Genomic DNA, 16,222 nt, shown 5'->3' on the forward strand with positions numbered 1-16,222 from the left:
GATTCCCCTGTGTCAACGCACAGATCTCAAAATCAACCGGGAAATACTAAGGGTGTACTAAATGTGTGTACAAAATTTCAAGCTTCTATCTTGAGTGGTAAGGGTGAGGAAATTATTTAACAGTGAGCTAAGAACATTCCCATAGTGCCCCAGATGACCCGGATGTAATATAAAAATTTCCTCAGACATTCCTATTTATCCTAGGATCATGATTTGTACATTATTCTCTTCAGAATAAAACAAATTTTCAAACGGTACCCTTCAAAAGTTTCCATCATATATCTGGGGCGGGTAAGTCACGAAAAAAGGAATTTTCTGTTAAAAATATCTTTTTCAATTTTTTTATTTTTTATTTATTTATTTTATTTATTTATTGTTTACCTCTGTGGATCCCTTCGCCTGTTTTAAGGCAGAGATCTGAAACAAATCTGAAAAATACTGAGGGGTGCACTGAGTAAATGTGCAAAATTTCAGTCTTGTACGTCCAAAAGTATTCTAAGCCTGCGAAAAATAATATTCCCCAAATACCCCAGATTTCCGTATAAAACAGGATCTCAGGTAACATTTTCCTGAGACATCCCTATTTATCCTAGGAGCATAGTACGTACATCATTTTCTTCAGAATAGAACAGCCTTTCAAACGGTACCATTCATATGCCTCCATCTAAGGCGGGAAAATCACGAAAAAAGCTATTTTTATTAAAAAATATCCTTTTTAAAAACATGTTTGCCCCTCTGGACCCCGCTGTTTCCACGCAGAGATCTGAAAATTATTAAGGGATGCACTGAACGAGTGTGCAAAATTTCAGTCTTCTGAATGCAAAATGTAACCTGCCAAAAAATAATAATAATATGCTTAACAAAAAATATCTTTAAATTTATGACGTCATCACACACTATGCCTCAACGCAGAAAGGCGTGAAAGCATATGTAACGTGTTCTAAAATGCCTCTAGTCTTGAAGAAAACGAAGAAAAAGCCTTATTGGTACTTTTTTAATCGAATAATGAAGATTCTACCTTATCACCTAAAAATAGGTGATATCATTTAAAAGGCTAAGAATTAAGGAAAAAGTACAACAACGTATGTCAAAATGACACTTTTTTCACAAAAGTTGCTAATATTTGGCAGGGGACGATTTTTAAAAACTCAGAACTAGCTTCCGGCATGAAATACATAAATTTCCTCTAAAATTATAAAATTAACAAAATTTTTTTTTGGCGGGAGGGGATAGGACCCCTCTAAATACGCCCTATTATCTGGGAACAAACAAACACAGACACGCACAAAAAAAGAATTTTCGTCTTAAATGTCGATGGTGATTTCCCCGTTGAAATAGTTAACGATTTTAAAACCCAAACCCAATGTTACGAAAAGAAGAAAGTAGGATTGCTCCCTTACCTGTTCAAAACGGGATTTTCCCTAATCATCCTCTGCATGACACTTGTTTTCATACTATACTGTACATTTGAGTCTCATTGTATTATGATTATCAACTTCCATAATCGAAATAACAGAACAGAAACGGTATTTTACTTATTTTCACTTTAAATTAATTTATTTCGGAATTTGATTTAAATCAACGATTTTTATTTAAAAAATCAGTGATTTAAATCTTGATTTAAATCGTGATTTAAATCAGACTGATTTAAATCAATCCACCCTGCCTCGTAGTAGGTCAACACTCACCAAAAGTAATAAAGAATAGATTATTAATATTAGCTGAGCATTGATGACTCACGAAGTATCTTTGAATTCGCCTTGCAGAGGAGCTGTTACTTCCTCCATTTATTAAATATACAATTCAATGGTCAGAGGTGCTCTGTAAATACACTCGGCTGTCCACTTACAAGCCAATGTTCTAGCCCAAATCGCATACCGATTCTTCAGTGCTGGGGCTGGTCAGAAGAAAGATGGGGTGGCTTTTCGTAATCACCAAATGGTGTTGCCAATGTGGCGTCCACCCAACGTGGTGAGGACAATTGGGGAGCTATTTGAAAGAAAGAAGTACTTACTCCAGTAAGATCCAATGTGCTGATCATACATCACTCCAAAAGCATGAGTGACGAGTTGGCTAGTAGGTCCTGGCTCCCTAATGCACCGACCTCGGAAGTGGAAATCTGTGTGGCTAATTAGGACCAGTTTAAGTAGCGTAATGGTTAATGCACCAGCACGGAAGGCCAAACATCGAAGTTCGCATTTCATTCCAATCGTCTTTTTTTTTTTTTTTTTTTTTTTCTTTAACTGTTTGAATATCATTCAATTTCTTTCTAGTACACCTCATAATACAGACAACCGCTAGCATTTTTACAAAGTCTTTAACACTATACTTAAAGATAAGAATATTATAATCATGCTTACCGCAACTTATGGTGACGCAGGCGATCGATAACTGCGGGCTTGAGCTTTGATCGTCCGGATGTACTGTTATTACCTTTTCCAGTAATTATCCATAGCACTACCTTCCGCTGCCCCGATTCACTCAATGCATGCTTGTGATGATCGATAAAGAGATCCAATGCCTGCAGTGCCTCTGTCACAAACATGAAATGCAAATCCAACTCGGTTGTCTTTCGTTTCTTCAGCTGGCTTTCCAACAGCCACGAGGCAGCCTTCTGATTCGATTCATCGATTTTCTTTGTGTGCAGTCGGCCCTAAAATAAATTTAATAAAATAATAATAATAATAATAATAATAATAATAATAATAATAATAATAATAATAATAATAATAATAATAATAATAATAATAACGGAAATTTATTTTCAATACGCAGTAACTTCAGGCTTGTCACAAAAATATTATAACTCTCTTTATAATGAAGTCAGTGAATAAGAAAAAATGTCACCGACTAGAAATATTCAACAGATTAAAACCAGAAGAAAAGCGGATCAGAAATATTACGACTAACACCAAGGACAGAACATTAAAACGGATAAGAAAATGTGGTTTAATTTTTGACATAATTATTTCTCAAATGAAGCATTTGTAAGGCTGACAAGCGAATATCTATATATTAAAATGCTAGGTTTATATGTTTGTGCTCAAGATAAATTTATGTTTGTGGACGTATATATGTTTGTGGTCAATTCTTTTGATAATGGTAATCTCGGAAACCACAAGCTCTAGAAAGTTACTGTTTTCACTGATCGATTGCAAACTTTGTATAAATTATTTAGTTTAAACTGAATATTTAAAACAAATGGCCGTTACTTTTTATTACATTTTTTGGGGGTACTGGAAGAATTGAAATTTTTAAAAGCTTCATGTCCTATGAGTTATACACTCCAACACCATACATTTGTATACGAGGTTAGTATATCTCTCCGGAGTTTGTTTCATGGCCAAATGATGATAAAAAACGAAGGATAACAATTTCTCCAGTCTAAGATGTTTGGAGTGTTTGCCCAATGAAGACCATATATCACTACATACTGCATGCAAGAAGAAAGAAAACATTATTTATACATGAATTAGAAATTCCAACCGGAAGTAGGCTCAAATCTTGCAAACAGTGCGAGATATTGAAAAAAAAATAACTGAAAAAATCTCCCCTTTATGATAATCCTTGCCGATTTTTATCAAGACGTTTTTCACTTGTGTCTGTAAAGCGACATGTACATATCTTGTGGGGAATGACAAGTAGGGAAGCTACGAATAAAAAATTTACTGCTTACTTTCACACCTTTCAACGCAAAATACATCAATATACTTCAGGCAACTAGTCCTTCCCCACTTAAAGGGCAAGACGACGAAGAGAACATAGACAAAGGTCACAATAAATGGTGTGTGCAGATGTCATACGTAACTAGAATGAAGGAATACCAAAGTAGGAACAGAAAATAATGACAGTTTCATCACAAGCATATTACCAGCATTCTCGCTACAGTACTTTCTCCGATAGGAAGGAACCAAGTGGAGAAAGAAAGCTGAGAAGCGTACATATAAATTCCATATTAAAATAGACGATCACGTGGTAGTATTGTCAATCTATCGTGTTTAATAAAGGAAAACAGTAAGATGGGTAGGTTGGTAGGAATGCAAAGAAGCGAAGAAATAACAAAAGAGAAACGTTATATAATGTAGGGTTTAGGATTAAAAAATCAAAACTAACAATAAATTGCATATATAAGGATTAGCAATAAAATTCCAGGACTGCTAATAACGGAAAAATATTGTTTATCATGTGAGATTAATGTTTTATGATACTCTTCTTCATGATAAAGAAAGCATCCATGCCCTTCTAAACACTGGTTCTCATCGTCATGGATTCTTAGGTCACTGTGCCCCGGTCATCGAAAAAACCCTGGTTCTCATTGTCATGGATTGTCATGGATTCTTGCACACCTGTGCTCCGGTTATCGAAAAAAAACCTGGATTCCATCATCATGGATTTTTAGAGTATCTGTACCGAAGTCATCGAAGAAACCCTGGTTCCCATTGTCATAGATTCCTAGAGCATCTTTGTCCCGATCATCGACGAAATCCTGGTTCTCACTGTCATGGATTCTTAAGAGCATCTGTGATCCGATTATCGAAGAAACTCAGATTGCCACTGTCATACATTCTAAGAGCTCTGTATTTCGGTCATCGAAGAAACCCTGGTTTTATCGCCAGATTCTTAATGCACTAGTGCCGGGTTTCGAAAAATCTGATTTCCGTAGTCATGAATTCTTACGGACACTCGTGCCCCGTCATCGAAGAAATCCTGGTTTCCATCATCATGAATTCTTAGAGCGTCTGTACCGCGATCATCGAAGATATCCTTGTTTTCATCGTCACGGATTATTAAGGCACATATACCCCGGTCAACGGAGAAATCCTGGTTCCCATAATCACAGATTTTTACAGAATCTGTGCCCCGGTCATCGGATAAACTGTGCTTCCCTTTGTCATGGATTCTTATATTGATAGCACCAACTTTCGTATTCTGTAATGATGCAATTCACCAACGAAGACAGACTCCACGGACTTGAATCAACTCTGTGAAGCACTTGATTCTGATCTTTTCGCTGCTCAATCAAAGAATAAGGCACAAATCTTCCTTTTTTGTAGATTTTACAGAATCTACCAGATCGTTCTGCAGTTGATATACTACACATCCTCAACCATGCGGACGATCTGATTATAGCAGGTCATGAGCACACTCCACACTATCTTCTGAATGATTAGCTGACGAACGTCCTCTTATAAGGTCATGAAAAACGTCTTCACGTTTCCCACGAAAGCGGGTGAATCATTCAAACGCATGATTGAGTTAGGGCATTCTCGCTGTAAATAGTACTGATCTTCTCCATGGCTGATGGGAACTAAGATATCCTCGATGACTGATCTTTACAAGGGCACACATATTCTACCAAATGTTTACATGTCTTGAAAACAAAGAATATTATAGAATGAATCTCGCACAATAAACAATTTTCTGTCATTACCAATTACAGAGTACTAGCATTAGTCCTTGAACTTTTTTGACAAACCTTGTGTGTATATATGAAGAAAGACTCAAAGGCTTGTACATTGAGATACAAAGAGGAACATTAGTACTAGAATGGTGTATGTAGAGTAAAAAGAACACAAAAATGATTCAAAATTTAACGAACTACCAATATCAAGCTTTGTAAAACACTAAGAACCTTATGCAGAATCGTTCTGACGCGTGATTAGTGTCATACTAAAGAGTTCCACTAACGTATGTTTTCTACAGTAGTCAAGGCCTTTAGTACGACGCTAATCATACATCAAAACGACTCTGCATAAGGCGGTAACATTAAGAGGACCAAACAAATATGGTTAGAGCTACAAAAAATATGAATTCAAGAACTTATAACATTCCTCTTTTCAGGAACGAGAGATTAATGAATACATATCAGGCAAATCCTGGATTGGATCGCCAATTATAACAATTCGTTTTCATTCATTGTGTTTTAACGCTAAAGTAAATAGAATCCTGGCTGGTGTAGCCAATTATAACAACACCATCTCCGGGTATTAAAAAAAAAAAAAAAAAATATCAAGGTTATATTAAACTTAATGTTTAGGTTGTGTTAGCTTTAGAAAAGAAAATTGAAATTACTATCTATCATCAGAAGATTTCCAAATTCTTGCTTTGTGGCCAACCAAGAATAAAAGAAGAATCAATATCATTCAGCTTAACTGATACATTATTAAAAAAAAAAAAAAAAAAAAAAAAAAAAAAAACGAGCAATTAGAATTGCATGAATTCAAGTTTATAGATTATATTTGAAATCATAGAGTTAAATTTTTCGTGATTAGTTTATTCGTGACATTTGTTAACATTTACATTATAACATTAAAAAAAAAAAAATATTATTAAACATTTGCCTCCATCGTAGTATCTCCAAGATACTTTATCAACATTTTTATGAAATGATGTTGCAATAGTGCTTTAACATATCTAGATTCTCAAACATATTCCATTAGTACATATAGAACTCATTATCACTCAAAGAATTGACGATCCATCCCTTCTAATTGGGCGTTCATTGCTTATAATATTCCTGTCGTTCATCAAACAACATGCAAATTATGCAGCCATAGGCAATATCATCGCTACTACAACTCCATTTTCAATAAAAAAAATATGAGTAGCATCATGTATTACTTTACGTTAACCTATGCATCCTTCGCATAATACATTTAATATGAAAGCACTACTATTAATGAAAGTGATATATTTACAAATGTCTAGCGAGAACAAAAAAAAAAAAAAAAAGAAAAAAAAAGAAATCTACATATACTCGACAGGGTCCAATTACTGAAACGCCTTTTAAAGAATTATTATCATTTTTAACTTGTTATCTTTGTTTACAACTAATTAAACTTAGAGGGATGGATACGCATAAGAGCGAAGCAAGTTGAGACATATTTTAATGTTATCGGTTTCGATGAGGCAAAATATATGTTCGACAAGCAGGCACGCAACTGCAATCATGGCACGTTCAGAGTACTATAACAAAACAATATCGCACGAAATGGTAATTCTAGAACTAATAATAATATTAAATCCGGAGGTACACTATGAAAGGGCACATGACAACATATTAGAAGGCACGCTCAGAATATAATTTACTAATTTTATACGTACTGAGCATATCGAAACACGTCACAAAGTAATATCAAAGGGACACACGACAGAATATAAAACACACGTTCAAAATACAATTTTACCGGCTTTACACGTGTAAAACTGGAAATTTTACTAAATGAGAATGTATCACAAGGTAATATCACAGAACACACAACTAAATATGGCAATCACGTAGACAAAACACATCACAAATTAATATCAGAGGGACACACGGCAAAATATAGAAAAGTACGCTTGACTTACAATTGTTACCGGCTCTACACGTAAGAAATGGAAATCTTATCTAACCTACACGCATGTATTACAAATACGACTAAAAGGGACACATTAATATATTAGGGCACTCTCAAAGAAATTTCATCATAATGTTTACAATTGACGTACACCACGGAGCAATCTTAAATCAAATGACAAGGATTACAAAGCACGATATATAAAAGGCACATATTAAATTTAGAAACACGGATACACAAAAAAAAATCTCCTAACCTAACCTACATAAATACTATGGATCACACATTCACAATTTAGACCTAACCTAACCTACAACAAATATTTCACGAAATAAAACATCATTATGGCATATAATTCAGCAAAGGTGTTTAACATAACCCTATCTAACCTAGACATTTGAAATTCTCAAGGTACATTGTTATCGAAAGGTGCGTATAAAGTAAAGTATTACCCTAATATCAACATACACATTTTCAAATTCACGTAGAGACACACATAAGATTTAGTAATTCAATTATACATGCTTGTATATGAGTGGACGACGACGATAAGTTTAGAGACGCGTAACGCCCTTCAATTTAGTTACCCATACTGAGTCTTAAAGACGCCATTGGTTGAACTGCTATACTGTTTATAAAAAAAATAAGAAATGATGTTACCCGATTTGGTCAGAGTCCCTGTTTAATCCTCAGGTTCGGCTAGACTATCCAACCTGTTTAAGTGAAGAGTTGACACTAATATCCCCGGATTATTGACTCCACATACCACCATAGTAGGATGTCGTTCCACAAATCGACGATATTAATCTCAACCATTTATACCTCCTGACCCATCATTTTAGATTCCTAATGATGGCGGAGGTAACACTCGATGGTCTTTGTCCGAAAGAAGGTTTCACTGAATTTTGACTTCGGTTAGACTCCTCAATATCTATTTCCTCCAAATAATATCCAAGGTTATCCTAAATCATAATTTTGACTAGGTTGCAGGTCGAATTTGCACTTTTAGTTGCGAAATTTCTAAATTTCTAAGGAGCTAACCTAGACCATCGTTCTTATATATTGAAAACTACCAATTCACTGCGTCATCATACACTCGTAGCCAGGCCTCGATAAACGCGGTTTCTACTATTATATCTTTGGCTATAATTAGCACAATTTTACCATAAATACATATCGATACAAGAACCTAACCGTAAAAATCATAAATCTCTATATCTATTTTTAATATCTAACTTACCAAACATCCTATTTTGATAATTTATAAAGAGTCGTTACTTTCTTCAGGCACTTGTTTATTTTTCACTATAGTAACGAGAGAATCATGATTACTACTAAACCGCCATGTTTGAAACTGTTAGTTTCACGTATAGCGATTCGAACGCCCTCTTGCGGCAATAACCAGAAAAACAAATCCGCCATGACGGTTTGTTTCAAGAATATAAACAACAGTACTAGCACAAGGAAAGCAGTGGGTAAATATTTTGAGTAGTTTTTTTTTTTAGTATTACTGGGTGTTACTTATATTAATTGTTCTAAAATACTGTATAGACTGTAAAGAAACGGTTACATGGTTTGAAGTGAATCGGTAAGAACTAGATTTAGAGAAAAATACTCAAAATTTTAGATTAAATTTCCGGATTAAATTTCGAACCTCTGTAACTTTAACAAAATTTTCGTGGTTCGGGGATCTAAGTTCTGTAACGTAAAAGCGTATGTCACTGCGCTGTTGTCACAATGGACCGTAACTCTTCTACCTAAAATATAATACGAGAAATGTTCGCACAGAAACAATACTGCCAGCAACTCCAATTGGAAAATCGAATAGGAAACTTCATATAACTTTAATTTTCTACTTGCGTATCCGATAACAAGAAGTTCTCCAGTATCATCATACTGAGCCAGATAGCCGGCCAAATTTTCTAGCGACGCATCTGAAAATAAGTGAAACGGTTGGTCGAAATTAGGTTGACTGAGCGCTGGAGGCTCACTCAACAATTCCCTCAATTGTTGGAATCTATTCAGCAATTCCTCAGTTAGACAATATTTCTTGTCTTTCTTTAACAAATCGAAAAATGGCGCTGTTAGAGCGGCGAACTGAGGAATGAATTTTCTTCGCCAAGAAAGAATGCCTAAGAAGGACCTAAGTTTCTTCTTGGTTTTCGGTATCGGAAAGTACTTTATCGCTTCGTTGTGTTTGGGATTTGGCTTTAATTCCTTCCCATTCACAATATGTCCCAAAAATAAAATTTCAGACTTGACGAACTGACATTTCTTGAAATTTAGCGCAAAATTTCCAAAGGTGAGAATTTCAAAGAGTTGTTCTAAATGAATGAAATGTTCATCAAAAGTAGAACTAAAGCACATTAAATCGTCGAGATATACTACAACAAAATGTCTAGTATCTAATCCAAAATATGAGTTCATTACATTTTGGAAGATACTAGGACTCGACTTTAAACCCATTGGTAGGACACATAATACATACTGTCGACCTAAATATATAAAGCTTGTGGATGCGAAGGAATCAGGATGCAGCCGAATACCATAATATCCCATTGTAGCATCCATGGAGCTGAAAATTTTAGCCCCAGAGATGCAAGTAAGAATTTCGTTAATGGGTTCGACCTGTATTTTAGGACTTACGACCTTTAAGTTCAGTAATCTGAGGTCGATTACAGGCCTCACACCTCCAGAGGACTTTCGCACGCAATGAATTGGGTTGCGATAACTGCTGGGATGTTCTTTAGCTATCCCCAACCTTATCCATTTATTCAATTCTTCCTCAAACTCTTTTTGCATAGCTTGAGGGATCGGATAGATTTTTCCGACCACAGGTTCTTGGTCTGTTAGTTCTATTTTATAAGGTTCGCATCGGATAGGTTTGGGATAGTCGCAAAATAAGTGCTTGAATTTAAGGAGCAAATTTTCTAATTTCAGTTTTGTATCATCATCTAAATCATCGCGACCTTTAATGTATTCTTTGATTTCCAATTCGGAAATCTCACCGTAATCTCTACATTGTTCATTAGAAGAAGGAAGAATTTTGTTAGGTTCACGTAATTCCGAATTAGTATCTAAATGGACAAGGAGTATCTTTGGATAAGAGATATCCAAAGTTACTTCTTCGTCATTATTATTTTTCAAGATTAACTTTTTATTATGACTATCCAATGTGACTCTAAACTTAGCGAAGAATGGCGAGCCCAATAACAGTCCAGCCTTCATGTCTTTCACGACAAATACTGGGACATTAAAAAGATTATCTTGTATATTTAAAGTTAATTCAAGCAATCCCTTCACAGGAAAATTGTCCTTACCTGCAAAAGCAGTCAAGTGTACACTGGGCACTGGCTTGAGCTTTGCCGAACGAAAAGAATTTTGAAGGTTTTGCCAAATATTATAATTTAGGAGGTTCAGCTCTGCCCCAGTATCCAGGATACACTTAATTTGCATTTCCCCCATCTTACAATCTATAGAAGGGGAAGGAAATATCTCGAAATCTTGTTTGGACATATTCCCTTCTTCTTCTTTTAACACAAAATAGGTCAGTAATTTCAAAGAAGACTCATTTTCAATCGACACATTTTCTTTCTCAAAAGAATAAAATTTACTAACATTTTGATTCGGGGAGAGAAGTTGGTTGGAGCAGCCGTCGTCTCCCCCTAGTGACGACTGCTCAACATGTTTTCCGAAACAACTACCGGATTTGTCGGTTCCGCAGTCACCGAAGGGTACGGTGGACGTAAAGCTGAAGTGACAGTAGTCACAACAGGTAAGTTTTGGGGAAACGAAGAAGTTACCATAGTAACGGAAGGACCTGGCATCATAACCGGTTTCATATTGTTAAAATTGTACATTCCCGGTACCACGTAAGGTACTGGTACTGGAACACCCCCATACATCGGAATCGGCTGAATACCGTTCATGGGTCTAAAGTTATTATTTCTATTCTTGTCCCATCCTTGTTTTTGGTTTCGATTTCTTTTCCAGCTATTGCGGTATGATCTCCCGTTAAAATTTTGAGGTTTATTTCCAAATTGAGAATTAGAGCTATTTTCTCTTACACTACCTTCACTGCAGGTCGGCTCCGTTTGCACCGCATTGTCGGTTCGATTAGTGTTATTAGGTAAAAAGAATGTTTTCCTAACCTGTGGTTTCCTAGATGGAAATTTTGAATTGCCCTGATTTCCTAACGAGGGAGTTGGACTACACTCTAACTCAGCTATTCTTAACATCAGATCCTGCACTGTGCTAACTGAGCCTAGTTTCAAAATTTTTGCTTCTTCCTCAGGAAGGCAGTCCAGGATCAGATCCTTCAACTCCTGATCTGAAGGCGAAGTTACAATTGAATTATATTTTTCCACAATGTGCCGCACAAAACCTAACAAGGAAGCATGTTTTGACTTATCATACCGTAACAAGTAGAGGTGGCGCTTTTGTGTCCTCTCTAGTCGTTCTGATATGTATTGAAGCTTAAAAAGCCGCACAAAATCAGGGAAAGACTTAACCTGAGAAGCAACACTGCGATACCAAATTTTAGCTGACTTTTCAAGAACTCGTCCCACTATGTAGATACGATCCCTATCTGTAAGAACATACATGTTCATCGTCTGTAGAAGATCATCTAAAAAGATTTGTGCTACCCCTTGCGTTAATTGACCGTCAAATTTTGGGAAGTGATGAATTTCTTTGAGATACGTGCCAGCCCCCCTTTTATATGAAGGACTAGTCTCCCAAGGTTTAATCTTTTGATTTAACTCCAAACTCATTGGATTGTCCTGATCGTTAATGACCAGATCTCTATGACCACACTGATTTTCACTAATCCCCGTACGGACCGATTTCTTTGTCTTTTTCTTCCTTTTTAGCCGATTAGGTTTACGAAATTCTTTGCAGCATTTTCCCGAATCCGTCGAAGAAGACGAAGAATAATTCTGGTCATTCTCGGTGTCGTTCGCTAAAATATCATCAAGTTTGAATACTGAAGTTCTTGGAAGTGCGTTATCATCTCGAACCGATCTACGACTTTCAAAAGGAGTTTCAACTAAATTTAGGTTACCACGGTTCTCGATCAAATTTTTCAAAGTTTCGGCATTTCGTTCACATCGATCACGACTATGACGATACGCATCAATTACATCTTTTTCTATCAATTGAATCATATTGACTGTCTTTTCGTTAGCTTCCCGAAGTTGTCTATGTTCCTCAACTTGCCTCTCTTTTACATTTTGCAAGTCACTAGTTAATCTTACATTTACTTGACTAATGTCACATTTCAAAATTTCCATATCCTTAGCCAAAGTTTCGACCTTACAATCTACAATTTCTGCAGTTTCTTTGCAAGTTTTATTTGTGTTTTCTAAGTCCGACCTAATTTTGGTAATTTCGACATTTAAATTATCTACTTCTTTACTACAAAACTCTCTGACATTTTCTATAGTTTGACCTAACTTTTGATTACTGTCTTCCAATTCAGTTCTTAACTGTGACACCTCACGTTTCAAATCACGTTTAACAGCAGATAAATCCTCCTGTACCGAGGAAAGAGATTCTTTAATCGTAACAATATCTACCTTTAAGTCATTCGTATTAGCGTCCATTTTACCATTTAACTTGTTTATGTCAGATCTTAAGTCATTGTTACCGGCATCCATTTTACCGCTCATGACAGACATTTCTGTTCGCAAATCCTTGATTATTCCGATCAATGTTTTAAGCAATGGTCCCCCACCAATTTCAATTTCGGGTACACCTTTCTTTTTCGGATTTCGCACCACAGGTGGTTCAGTTTCTGTATCTAACGCACTATCCAACTTACAGTCGAAACAAACCCATTTATTGCTAGAGGTACGTAACACTTCCTGTTCCTCATCAGGAATGTTCAAACAACGGATGTGGAACCATTGATCACAAGTTTCACAGCGTATGGATACACTGTCACTAAAATTGTACTTATTGTCACAACATTTGAAATGTTCGGTAGAACCATTTACACTAAGACTTTCGTCACTCATTTTTGCATTAATTGGGTCACGCGTCTAACAACTTATCATCGTCATATCCACTCATTACTTTATAGACTCATTACTTTACATACTTATCTCAGTTTGGCACACAAAACAATAATTATAAAAATATATTAATACATAACCTTGGCTAAGGGTCGCCAATTATAACAACCCTTCAGCCTAGCTCTTATAATTAACACAAATTATCAAATAAACAAATATCCTAAAGCTGAGGTCGCCAATTATAACATTCCTCTTTTCAGGAACGAGAGATTAATGAATACATATCAGGCAAATCCTGGATTGGATCGCCAATTATAACAATTTGTTTTCATTCATTGTGTTTTAACGCTAAAGTAAATAGAATCCTGGCTGGTGTAGCCAATTATAACAACACCATCTCCGGGTATTAAAAAAAAAAAAATATCAAGGTTATATTAGACTTAATGTTTAGGTTGTGTTAGCTTTAGAAAAGAAAATTGAAATTACTATCTATCATCAGAAGATTTCCAAATTCTTGCTTTGTGGCCAACCAAGAATAAAAGAAGAATCAATATCATTCAGCTTAACTGATACATTATTTAAAAAAAAAAAAAAAAAAAAAAAAAAAAAAGAGCAATTAGAATTGCATGAATTCAAGTTTATAGATTATATTTGAAATCATAGAGTTAAATTTTTCGTGATTAGTTTATTCGTGACATTTGTTAACATTTACATTATAACATTAAAAAAAAAAAAATATTATTAAACATTTGCCTCCATCGTAGTATCTCCAAGATACTTTATCAACATTTTTATGAAATGATGTTGCAATAGTGCTTTAACATATCTAGATTCTCAAACATGATTCTCAAACATATTCCATTAGTACATATAGAACTCATTATCACTCAAAGAATTGACGATCCATCCCTTCTAATTGGGCGTTCATTGCTTATAATATTCCTGTCGTTCATCAAACAACATGCAAATTATGCAGCCATAGGCAATATCATCGCTACTACAACTCCATTTTCAATAAAAAAAATATGAGTAGCATCATGTATTACTTTACGTTAACCTATGCATCCTTCGCATAATACATTTAATATGAAAGCACTACTATTAATGAAAGTGATATATTTACAAATGTCTAGCGAGAACAAAAAAAAAAAAAAAAAAAAAAAAAAAAGAAATCTACATATACTCGACAGGGTCCAATTACTGAAACGCCTTTTAAAGAATTATTATCATTTTTAACTTGTTATCTTTGTTTACAACTAATTAAACTTAGAGGGATGGATACGCATAAGAGCGAAGCAAGTTGAGACATATTTTAATGTTATCGGTTTCGATGAGGCAAAATATATGTTCGACAAGCAGGCACGCAACTGCAATCATGGCACGTTCAGAGTACTATAACAAAACAATATCGCACGAAATGGTAATTCTAGAACTAATAATAATATTAAATCCGGAGGTACACTATGAAAGGGCACATGACAACATATTAGAAGGCACGCTCAGAATATAATTTACTAATTTTATACGTACTGAGCATATCGAAACACGTCACAAAGTAATATCAAAGGGACACACGACAGAATATAAAACACACGTTCAAAATACAATTTTACCGGCTTTACACGTGTAAAACTGGAAATTTTACTAAATGAGAATGTATCACAAGGTAATATCACAGAACACACAACTAAATATGGCAATCACGTAGACAAAACACATCACAAATTAATATCAGAGGGACACACGGCAAAATATAGAAAAGTACGCTTGACTTACAATTGTTACCGGCTCTACACGTAAGAAATGGAAATCTTATCTAACCTACACGCATGTATTACAAATACGACTAAAAGGGACACATTAATATATTAGGGCACTCTCAAAGAAATTTCATCATAATGTTTACAATTGACGTACACCACGGAGCAATCTTAAATCAAATGACAAGGATTACAAAGCACGATATATAAAAGGCACATATTAAATTTAGAAACACGGATACACAAAAAAAAAATCTCCTAACCTAACCTACATAAATACTATGGATCACACATTCACAATTTAGACCTAACCTAACCTACAACAAATATTTCACGAAATAAAACATCATTATGGCATATAATTCAGCAAAGGTGTTTAACATAACCCTATCTAACCTAGACATTTGAAATTCTCAAGGTACATTGTTATCGAAAGGTGCGTATAAAGTAAAGTATTACCCTAATATCAACATACACATTTTCAAATTCACGTAGAGACACACATAAGATTTAGTAATTCAATTATACATGCTTGTATATGAGTGGACGACGACGATAAGTTTAGAGACGCGTAACGCCCTTCAATTTAGTTACCCATACTGAGTCTTAAAGACGCCATTGGTTGAACTGCTATACTGTTTATAAAAAAAATAAGAAATGATGTTACCGATTTGGTCAGAGTCCCTGTTTAATCCTCAGGTTCGGCTAGACTATCCAACCTGTTTAAGTGAAGAGTTGACACTAATATCCCCGGATTATTGGCTCCACATACCACCATAGTAGGATGTCGTTCCACAAATCGACGATATTAATCTCAACCATTTATACCTCCTGACCCATCATTTTAGATTCCTAATGATGGCGGAGGTAACACTCGATGGTCTTTGTCCGAAAGAAGGTTTCACTGAATTTTGACTTCGGTTAGACTCCTCAATATCTATTTCCTCCAAATAATATCCAAGGTTATCCTAAATCATAATTTTGACTAGGTTGCAGGTCGAATTTGCACTTTTAGTTGCGAAATTTCTAAATTTCTAAGGAGCTAACCTAGACCATCGTTCTTATATATTGAAAACTACCAATTCACTGCGTCATCATACACTCGTAG

The 16,222-nt window shown here is 35.2% G+C and overlaps 1 protein-coding gene across 3 annotated transcripts in view; it reads right to left on the reverse strand.

Annotated features, from left to right (window-relative positions):
- Window positions 1-16,222, reverse strand: part of LOC145681194 (uncharacterized) — an 85,334-nt gene that overhangs the window by 18,159 nt on the left and 50,953 nt on the right. For all 3 annotated transcript variants that reach the window (XM_081752687.1, XM_081752685.1, XM_081752686.1), the window contains exon 8: window positions 2,361-2,653. In XM_081752687.1, the coding sequence (XP_081608813.1) occupies window positions 2,361-2,653 (293 nt within the window). The remainder of the gene's footprint in view (window positions 1-2,360; window positions 2,654-16,222) is intronic.

This window comes from Thermobia domestica, chromosome 3 (assembly GCF_964235325.1).
Source record: "Thermobia domestica chromosome 3, izTheDome1.hap1.1, whole genome shotgun sequence".
Classification (NCBI taxonomy): Eukaryota; Metazoa; Arthropoda; class Insecta; order Zygentoma; family Lepismatidae; genus Thermobia; species Thermobia domestica.